Source organism: Lipotes vexillifer, unplaced genomic scaffold (assembly GCF_000442215.2).
Source record: "Lipotes vexillifer unplaced genomic scaffold, Lipotes_vexillifer_v1.1 scaffold79, whole genome shotgun sequence".
In the NCBI taxonomy this organism is placed as follows: Eukaryota; Metazoa; Chordata; class Mammalia; order Artiodactyla; family Lipotidae; genus Lipotes; species Lipotes vexillifer.
Window position 1 is genome coordinate 242822 of NW_006775678.1, and position 10986 is coordinate 253807.

At 46.4% G+C, this 10986-nt stretch overlaps 1 protein-coding gene across 1 annotated transcript in view; it reads right to left on the reverse strand.

Moving 5' to 3' along the window:
* The window catches only part of ATP8B1 (ATPase phospholipid transporting 8B1), a 62650-nt gene extending 55908 nt beyond the window's left edge, over positions 1 to 6742 (reverse strand). The window contains exon 1 of the mRNA XM_007450106.1: positions 6536 to 6742. Within this exon, the coding sequence (XP_007450168.1) occupies positions 6536 to 6716 (181 nt within the window). The 5' untranslated portion in view covers positions 6717 to 6742. The remainder of the gene's footprint in view (positions 1 to 6535) is intronic.
* Between the last annotated feature and the right edge of the window lie 4244 nt (positions 6743 to 10986).

Below are 10986 nucleotides of genomic sequence, written 5' to 3' on the forward strand. Positions count from 1 at the left end.
GTTTCTAAGTTACAATGTGATGGGTGCTGAAATGGAGGGGAGTGAGATTACTAATCCTCTGTTCAGAACATCCTCATTCCCCCAGGCTGAAGTCCTGGCCACAGGCACGCCACCCTCCCTCCTGCCACAGAGCCTCTGGATGTGGTCCCCTATTCGGGAGGCTCCTTCCTCCCCACACCCCTAATTAACTCTTCTTTGTCTGTCACTTGACAGCACGGGCATATGCCTTTCCACAAGGAAGCTTTCCCTGACCCCCATCCAGGGCAGACTCTTTAGTCACAGCTCTTGAAGCTGAACCACAGGTCAATCCATTAAAAGACCAAGTCACTGCATGAGCGAGACTTTTTTTTTTTTTTTGCAACCTTTAGCTTTGCTCCTGTCGCTGTGTGTGTGCGTGGGTGGACTTTTCCATAACTACAGCTCTCTGTCTTCTCTGTCTGAAGGCTCTTATGCCTTGCCCCCCCCCCGCAGATGTGCTGAACTATCGGAGACCCAGTCTAAGGTTTTATCTGAGAACCCGCTGGAGCCTAGGAAAGCCTGAGGGTGGGGTCAGCATAGCTGCCCACAGATTTGCAAAAAAAAACAAAAAAAAAAAAAGAGAAGGCTGGAGCAGCTTGTACTAACAGGAAAGGTTTATAAGATGGCAGAGGCAGGGATGCCACTAAATCACCAGAAGTTTCCTTACATATGTGGGCAAACTCATTGCTGGGAAATTAACTGTTCTTCAGCCCATCCATCTCTCCTCTCCATCCATCCACCCATTCACTGTGCATAGATGTGGGGATGGAAGGATCCATTAAAATGAGTGGCTCAGCAGCTTCAGCCTGGGGGGTGGTCCAGGGGAATCTGAATATCCCAAAAGGAAGTGGAAGGGTCAAGAAGAAGACCTGACGATGGAAAGATGAGAGAGGAGATGACGGGTGGGGGTGATAACAGCTAACATTTATTGAGTATTTACTGCATGCCTCAAACTGTTCTCATTCCTTTACATTTGTTTTCTGACTTAATCCTCACAACCACCCAATGAAGCAGGTACTCATATCATGTCCATTTTACAGATGGGGACACTGAGGTAGAGAGAGGAAGTCCTTTCCTCAAGGTTACACAGCTAGAAAGTGGTGAAGCCAAGGCTGAAATCCACACAGCCCGTGCCCAGCATCCTCCCCCTTCACCATCGTGCACACTGCCTCTCAGGGTCATGTACAGAGATGCGGTACATGAAGTGGAGTAAAGGGGATTAGCTTGCCAAAGGCAGGCCTGTAGACAGAAAACAAAGGATGACCCGGAATGGGAACATTTTAAGGGTGGAAGGAAGAGTAGCCAGAAGGAAGGAGAAACAGGAGGAGTACTGAGACGAGAAGGTGTCATCACCTGCCAGGGAGGCCAGCGTTTACTGAAGGAGAGACTTTCAAAAAGGTCAAGCGCTTCAGAGCAGAGGTAGGAAGAGAATGGTTGACAAAAAGCTCACTGGACTTGGCACTGGGGTTCTTGGTGATCTTTAAGAAAATGTGTCCCACAGGGAGGTGGGGCAGCCCACGGAGGGGAAGGACCGGGGGAACAGGTGGATGTGTTGGTAGAGAAATGGGTTTTCAGAAGCTTGGTCATGAGAACAGGAGACAGGACAGCAGCCAGAGGCAGAAAGCAGGATTCAGGTAAGAGTTTGCTGTAGGACAGGGAAGCGGTGAGTGTATCTGTAAGCCAGCCAGCGCGGAAAGAGGGGAGAGTTAACTGACAAAGCAACACTGCCAACAAGGTAGGACACAGCTTTCTCATTCCATCCGCAGGCTCACAAGAGCGAGCCAGGGCGCACTTAATGCAGAGCACTTACTGATTCCCAAGGACTTCATCTCTAAGCTGGTTCCTGACTGGCACAGAATTACCCAGGGAGTTGACCTGGGGACACCAGGATGGTGGAGGGGTAAGCTACACAAACAAACCAGAAAAGCACCTAGAGTCAAGGAATTCTAGAGTCAAGGAGTTTAAGGAACCTGTGGCTAAATAAAATTAAACTGGCTTCTTTAAAGTCTAAACTTTCTTGCATCATTTTCTGCTAATGGACAACCTTAAACTCCAAGAAAAGGATAAAGAATTCTGAGTTTCTGGTCTCAGGGACCACAGAACCTTTGTGTCTGGGAATATCCGGCAGAGCTAATGTTTCTCAGAACGCATTCTGGGATATATCGTTCTTGTGTGTTCAGGAAACAAGAATATTCATTCCATCAGATGGAAACACTGCCACTCGTTTTTGTCACCAGTTGCTCAAAGGAAACCAAGGGTAAAGGGACTTTAGTAAAATCTATGGGCTTCTTTCTTCCTTCACGGCACATTCTAACAGCAGGCTTACACCCGTTCTCGATTCTCACAGCACACAAGAAACGTCCTTCCACTGAAAAGCACTTGCAATGGTCTCTCAAAACACTGGCTTACTAAAGCTCAGTGGGGCTAAAGCATCTTTAAAAAAAAAGAAAACCAATTTTCTGCACTAAGCTATGGTTAAAGGACTTCCCTGGTGGTGCAGTGGTTAAGAATCAGCTTGCCAATGTAAAGGACGCGGGTTCGAGCCCTGGTCTGGGAAGATACCACATGCCGCGGAGCAACTGAGCCCGTGCGCCTCAACTACCGAAGCCCGGGCGCCTAGAGCCCATGCTCCACAACAAGAGAAGCCACTGCAATGAGAAGCCCGTGCACTGCAACGAAGACCCAGTGCAGCCACCCCCCCCCCAAAAAAAAAAGATATGGCTAAAAAAATGAACATGGTTCACACATTTTTAGACATTGCTCTGCTGTAATAGGCCTGGGTCCCCAGTGTCACTCAACTGGATGGTACCTCAGAGTGACTCACGCTCCAGTGTTTTAAAGAAGTGAATCCTTTGAAGAAAACTGTCCTTCACGTAAAATGTCAAGACAGACAGATTATAGTTAAAAAGGAAAGTCAGAGTGACACTGACCTTCACTGGGAAAATGCCCAAGTTAGAATATGGGAGAAAAATTAAAAGAGGGTAAGAGGGATGCAGAGAAAGAAGGGAGGAAGGGGTGGGTGGGAGAGGAAGCAGAGCGGCCGTAAGGGACACAGGGCAGACGAGGGAACGGAAGTAAAGAGGTCTAGCACTTAATAAATGCCCTCTCTGTGTTTGCAAAGGGCACACAGAGGTGTTAGAACAATAATATGTTTTTGGAATTCCCGGGCAATCCAGGGGTTAGGACTCGGCACTTTCACTGCTGGGGCCTGGGTTCAATCCCTGGCCGGGGAACTAAGATTCCGCAAGCCGCACAGCAAGGCCAAAAAGAAGTTAATAATAATGATAATAATTTTTTGTTTTTTGTGGTACGCGGGCCTCTCCCGTTGCGGAGCACAGGCTCCGGACGCGCAGGCTCAGCGGCCGTGGCTCACGGGGCCAGCCGCTCCGCGGCATGTGGGATCTTCTCGGACCGGGGCACGAACCCGCATCCCCTGCATCGGCAGGCGGGCTCTCAACCACTGCACCACCAGGGAAACCCGATAATAATGTTTTTTAAAGTCACAGGCAAAGTCACTTGACAAGGGTTTTTGAAAACCACCAAATTCCCCTAGAAATATAAACCACCATTGAAAAAGACTGAGGAAGTCCGAGCTCCCTCAAGGCCTGTGCTCTGGGGGTAGAAATCTACAAGAAACATGACCTGTGAACTGAACGATCAGAAAGTGCCGGGGGCAGCAGCATGTGAAGGCAGAGCTGGAAAAAAACAGAGGTGAGAGTTCCCGCCCACTACGTGCCCTCTGACATTTCCAAGACACCCAACCCCATCCCTTGGCCTTGTCCCGGACCACACATCTGATAACATGGCACCAAGCACCAACAGCAAAGTTCACCCCTAGAGAACTGCAGTACCAGCTCATCAGATACCCACATATGGTAGAGATGTGAAACTTAGAAGCACAGTGGGAGAAGGAATGAGGAAGAAACACATTATGTACTATTTGGGCGACCAACTAGAACTCCCCGTGCTAACTCGTCAGGTTACTTCAGCCCAAACAATATCCAGTCTGGACGTGTTATGACAGACGCCACATTCCTGTCCAGATTGGCAGTGACTCCACTGCACCGTAGCTCCATTATCGTGATTTTAGTGCCTTCTGTGTCAAGGCAGAAAGCACTTATACTCAATAGCTGAAAATTACAGCCAGAAATCCACAGTAAGATATGGTAATTCTAAATGTTTGATATGGAAAGCTGAGGATGGGAAAACAATAGACTTGAGACAATGGCCTTCCCAGGTTTTGGAGCCTGCGGTGGCAGGGGGCCCTTGTGGCACATGCACGTCCCCACACAGAAGAGCAGAAGACAGGCACCATCTGACCAGAGAGTAGGAAGAATCATTACATAAGTAGGATTTCACGCTTTGTCACTTTTTCTACAGGTGAAACCTGTTGGGGAAAAAAAAAAAAACAGCTTAACAGGCAGCAGAATCCTGGAGGGAGAGACGGGCAGGGAGTGACATAAGGAAAGCAGGCTTCTGGCAGGCCTGGAAGGGCAGATCGGCAGTGACAGAGGCTCTGGGGAAACCAGATAAAAGCGGGCTCTCAACCACTGCACCACCAGGGAAACCCGATAATAATGTTTTTTAAAGTCACAGGCAAAGTCACTTGACAAGGGTTTTTGAAAACCACCAAATTCCCCTAGAAATATAAACCACCATTGAAAAAGACTGAGGAAGTCCGAGCTCCCTCAAGGCCTGTGCTCTGGGGGTAGAAATCTACAAGAAACATGACCTGTGAACTGAACGATCAGAAAGTGCCGGGGGCAGCAGCATGTGAAGGCAGAGCTGGAAAAAAACAGAGGTGAGAGTTCCCGCCCACTACGTGCCCTCTGACATTTCCAAGACACCCAACCCCATCCCTTGGCCTTGTCCCGGACCACACATCTGATAACATGGCACCAAGCACCAACAGCAAAGTTCACCCCTAGAGAACTGCAGTACCAGCTCATCAGATACCCACATATGGTAGAGATGTGAAACTTAGAAGCACAGTGGGAGAAGGAATGAGGAAGAAACACATTATGTACTATTTGGGCGACCAACTAGAACTCCCCGTGCTAACTCGTCAGGTTACTTCAGCCCAAACAATATCCAGTCTGGACGTGTTATGACAGACGCCACATTCCTGTCCAGATTGGCAGTGACTCCACTGCACCGTAGCTCCATTATCGTGATTTTAGTGCCTTCTGTGTCAAGGCAGAAAGCACTTATACTCAATAGCTGAAAATTACAGCCAGAAATCCACAGTAAGATATGGTAATTCTAAATGTTTGATATGGAAAGCTGAGGATGGGAAAACAATAGACTTGAGACAATGGCCTTCCCAGGTTTTGGAGCCTGCGGTGGCAGGGGGCCCTTGTGGCACATGCACGTCCCCACACAGAAGAGCAGAAGACAGGCACCATCTGACCAGAGAGTAGGAAGAATCATTACATAAGTAGGATTTCACGCTTTGTCACTTTTTCTACAGGTGAAACCTGTTGGGGAAAAAAAAAAAAACAGCTTAACAGGCAGCAGAATCCTGGAGGGAGAGACGGGCAGGGAGTGACATAAGGAAAGCAGGCTTCTGGCAGGCCTGGAAGGGCAGATCGGCAGTGACAGAGGCTCTGGGGAAACCAGATAAAAGCAGAGGTTATTCTGATTGAGGCTGGGGAGAGGTGTATGTGGACAGTCAGAAATAGAACAATTCCCTGGAGATTTCTGTGAATGGGAAACTGAAGTTATTTAGCTGGAATGCAAGGGACCACGGAGGAAAACATTTTCAACCTGAAATCTGAAGCAGATCTGGGGTCCAAAGAGAAAAGGAGCAGCTTCCTCATGGAGCAAAGGAAAAAAAGAACACACGTGTTGGCTGGGGTGGGAGAACCAGCAGGGAATGAAACAGAAAAGCCACAAGGGAAAAAGCAAAATCATAAAAGTCAGCTACGTTCTGTTACCCCGAATGACAGACTGTCTATGGCCATTTTCAAGAAACATCAGTATCGCTGAGTAGTTCTGACAGAGACTGCATGACTCACGAAGCCTGAAATAGTTACTACCCGGCCCCTGACAGAAAACGTTTGCCAATCCATAGTCTAGACCCTGCCTTGAAGCTGCCCCGATTCTAGGCAGGGAGCAGTTTGCTGCATCACAGGCTACTCGTGGTGAGCGGAGACCCATAGTTTTTTTTTTTTTTTTAACTGGAGAGTCAAAACCCTTTTATATTCACAAATGACTGAACCACAGGTATGGTGACTCCAAGGTTCTTGGGTGTGGTAGCAAGCAAATTCTTCCACACTCAGCTTCCTTCTAAATGTATAGGCACGAAGCAAGACCTTCCATTTTCTCTGCAACACTTGGCAGCTGTGGTCCACCAGCCCCGCCACACCGAGGACAATCTGTGCTTTTCCAAGGGCTTCAAGCTTAATCTAAAGCTAAGAGAAGGAAGATGCCTCCTGGACCATCTGTCCTTTGCACCTGTTGCCACCGCCCTTGTGAGGACGGACAAGTACCTCATTGCCAGGTCCCAGCGTGTTACCTTTTTTGAATGGCTCCCGGTTTTCCTCTGCTTCTCTGTTAACTCGATTCTGCTCTGGTTCCACTGCAGGCCCCTGGTCTTCAAGTTCATCTTCTGTTTCATCATCACTGTAAGGGACCACTTCGTCATTAGGCTGAGAATCCTCCTCAAATGTCGTTTCTGAGTCTCTTTCTGTATTCATTCTGCTGGCAAATTGGAACTACCTGGTTTAAAAGAAAGGGAAACCAGAGTGAAACATGACTCATACCCAGTTTTTGGTTGAATTCTGCCTGCATTCGGTTACAACGCTTTTTTTTTTTTTTTCTGCGGTATGCGGGCCTCTCACTGCTGTGGCCTCTCCCGTTGCGGAGCACAGGCTCCAGACGCGCAGCCTCAGCGGCCATGGCTCAGGGGCCCAGCCACTCCGCGGCATGTGGGATCTTCCCGGACCGGGGCACGAACCCGTGTCCCCTGCATCGGCAGGCGGACTCTCAACCACTGCGCCACCGGGGAAGCCCCGGTTACAATGCTTTTAACAGAACCTGACTTACTAACATGGAAATATGCCTGAATAATGATCCCAAAGTTCAAATTATCATGCAAATAACAAAACCATTCATTATTGATTAAATGCTTGGGTGAGAATTTACAACTGTAATGTAGCTGCAAACTTTTTTTTTTTATGGGTATACAGGCTTTAAGGTTGTGTTTCAAATCGTGGGTCTCTACCCAGCAAAATTAATTTAATTGTTTCACAACCAACATTAAAATAAAGTGAAACAGATTTTAAAATATCAGAGTACAGCACGCATAAAAAGAGTCAGTACTGTTTGGGGAACAGTTTTACAAAACAGACACATATATACATTTATTTGCATTGTGGGTCTTAATGGAAATGAATTTCTTTTGGAAATTGTGGATTGCTGGCAAAGTTTGAAAACCACTGTCCTAAGATATCTGGTTTCTGCTAACGCTAATATTCTGAGCTTTTACTCTGTGATGCATTTAAATACAAGCTTAGGTCCTCAAACTTTACTATTGACTTCTTGAAAGCACATCCTAGCCTACTGCCTATCTGCCACCACCCACTCCCTATATTTAAAGTTTGTGTTTGTGTATACACCACTGTATAAAGTGACACTTTATAAGTGCCAAGTACAACCTCAGTTATATTTATATTAGGAAAATATTTACACTAATACCCCAGGCTTTGTGAAGACAGACATACAACCTGGCATTATTTACATAAGCTTCATACCGACATGTACTCATTATCATTAATAAAGGCAGCTCACGTTTATTTAGTGTTAACTGCGTGCGAGGCTCTGCATGAAACGCTTCATAAACATTGGCTACTTGAAATGTCCTATACCACCCTAGTGAAGGTGGTATTGTTATTGTACTCTACAGAGGAGAAAACCAAACCTTTGCAACGCTGGATAACTTGTACAATAAATTGCTTTCCAAGGAGACATCTTTTATATTCTACGTTTATGTTACAGTTTGTTAGATATTTTCATCAAGTGGTAGTTGCCTTGAGTGGAACTATTTCGCTGGCTGCATGCTTTATACCAAATCTAGCATCTTGAACATCTAAATTTTTATAACCATAGGTGTACATCTAGGAAATGTTCAAATACTTATGTGAGGAATTTGTCCAATGTTATTTAAAACAAAACCCAGGGCTTCCCTGGTGGCGCAGTGGTTGAGAGTCCGCCTGCCGATGCAGGGGACGCGGGTTCGAGCCCTGGTCCAGGAAGATCCTACATGCCGTGGAGCAATTAAGCCCGTGCACCGCAACTACTGAACCTCTGCTCTAGAGCCCGTGCTCCACAACAAGAGAGGCCACCGCAATGAGAATCCCGTGCACCCAAAAAAAAAAAAAAAAAAAAAAAAAAAAAAAACCAAACCCAGAAGCAACGTGGATATCCAATGATTAGCAACTGTGTAAATAAATTGTGGCATCTTCACACAATGGGACAGTGCAAAACAATTTAGATCACGGTGGGACAAGTTTTTAATGACATTGTAAAAATTCAACACATTTAGTTGAAAGGTGAGTTAACAATCCATATGTACAGAATAGTCCCAGTTATTCGCAGACATTTATTCATTTCCCAAAATTTCAACAACTGCCATGCATGATTCTCAGTGAGATGATGCATGGGAAGTGCTCGATTTGGTATTTAGCCTAGAAAGTACTCAAATGTCAGTTGCTGTTATTGTTAACAATTATTTCCATAATTAGAAAAACTGTGTTTTATAATAACAAATGGAACAGTGTGGGGAATCTATCCCTGTTGCCTTTTCCATCTCCAAAAATCACTTCTAAAATGCATCTGCCCCTCACTGGGAAGTAAAATATTAGACTATTACAAAATATGGTTATACTTAAGCACAGGCGTATTCACAGTTAAAACCTTTAGTTGCCAAGTAAAACATTTTTCCTCTCTCCCAATTTTCTGCGGGTTAATAAATGACTATTTCTTGGGATTTTACATGTGTTTAATTGGCCCTACTTATGGTTTTATGCTTCAGCTAATATTTTAATATACTCCTTAAAAAATTCCCAAACTCTCAAAGGCAGACTTTCACCAGAAATTTTTCAGAACAAACATAATAAAAGTGGTGACCATTTATTGAGCACCTACTATCTGTCAAGCAGGAAAACCCTGTGAGGGAGATGTTATCTACCCATCTTTCAGATAAGGAGACTGAGGCTCAGCTAGTGAGTGGCAGAGTTAGTATCTAATCTCTCCATTACAGGGGCATAGAAAATATTGAAAAGTCTGGAAGCGTTATAAAGTTTCTTTATTGTAGTACATATACACAATTAAATTTACCATTTTAACGTATCCAGGTCAGTGGCATTAAGTGCATTCTGTAGAAACATTTTGTAAGTGATCATTTCGTTATCATTATTGCCAAGCGTCTCCGTGCTTATTTCCCATGTTAAAGTTGGACCCAGGGGGACTTCCCTGGTGGCAGTGGTTAAGAATCCACATGCCAATGCAGGGGACACGGGTTCGAGCCCTGGTTTGGGAAGATCCCACATACCGTGGAGCAACTAAGCCCGTGCGCCACAACTACTGAGCCTGCGCTCTACAGCCCGCGAGCCACAACTCCTGAGCCCACGCACCTACAGCCCGTGCTCCGCAACAAGAGAAGCCACTGCAATGAGAAGCCCGCGCACCGCAACGAAGAGTAGCCCCTGCTCACTGCGACTAGAGAAAGCCCACACGCAGCAACGAAGACCCAACGCAGCCGAAAGTAAATAAATTAATTTAAAAAAAATTGGATCCAGGGGATTCCCTGGTGGTCCAGTGGTTAGGACTCCATGCTCTCACTGCAGAAGGCCTGGGTTCGATCTATGGTCAGGGAACTAAAATCCCACAAGTCACATGGTGCGGCCAAAAAAACAAACAAACAAACAAACAAAAAGATGGAAGATGGAATCCAGTCCTTCGAGGCTGAAGGAGGAGACAAACAAAAAGGAACAGATTTACAACCACAAGCATGGGATCCAAAAAAGCAAACCACTGCACAACCAAGCAACTCACCAGCCGAACACCTGCCACAGGCCAGATCTGGGCGGCTGACTTGGAAGGCTGGGTGGAGACCTCTAAGCTGAGCAGAAAGTTCTTTGCTGTATGTATGTGAGTCCAATGCAGACACTCATGGAATAGTTTAGCTCTGCCATCTTAGGCTACCAAAGAAAAGTTAGCTAGAAATCATTTCTTGGAAGCCCTAGGTGACATAAAGCAGCTTTCCAGGTCTAAACCATGATCTCTGTAAAGCAGGCACTATATACATGGATTTGGAAACTTTGTAATGTCTCTTCCCATCACTCCAGCACGTCACAGACACCTGTGCATTTATTCAACCTCCACTGAACACCTGCTCGGCACAGACTGCTACCGGAGGCACTGGGAACCAAACCATCGTCCAAGTTATTGAGGGATACGGGTAAGTAAATTATGTGTGACAGCCCCAGGACACAGCAAGGTCTGTCATTTCTCCCCAAACACATTCCTCCAACCCATTTCCTCCTCTCCATCTCCATGGCCACCACCCTAATGCAGGCACCACCATCTCTCTCCTGAAATGCTGCAGGTGGAGTCCACCCGGCCACCAGAGTCATGCCACTCTCCTGCTTAGACCCTTCCTATGGGTTACGGACTGAACCGCCTCCCCCTAAAATTCAAAGATTGAAGCCCTAACCCTCAACGCGACTGTGTTTGAAGATAGGGCCTTTAAAGAGGTGACAGGTTAAACAATGTTATATGGGTGGGGCCCCTTATAAGAAGAGGATAAACCACCCAAGAGCTCTCTCTTTCTGCACGTGCACAGAGGAAAGGCCATATGGGGATGTTGCAAGAAGGCGGCCAAGGAGAGAGGCCTCTCCAGAAACCACACAGGAGGCACTTTTGACTCTGTCCTTTGGAGACTTACAGTCTAGACAGGAGTCAGCA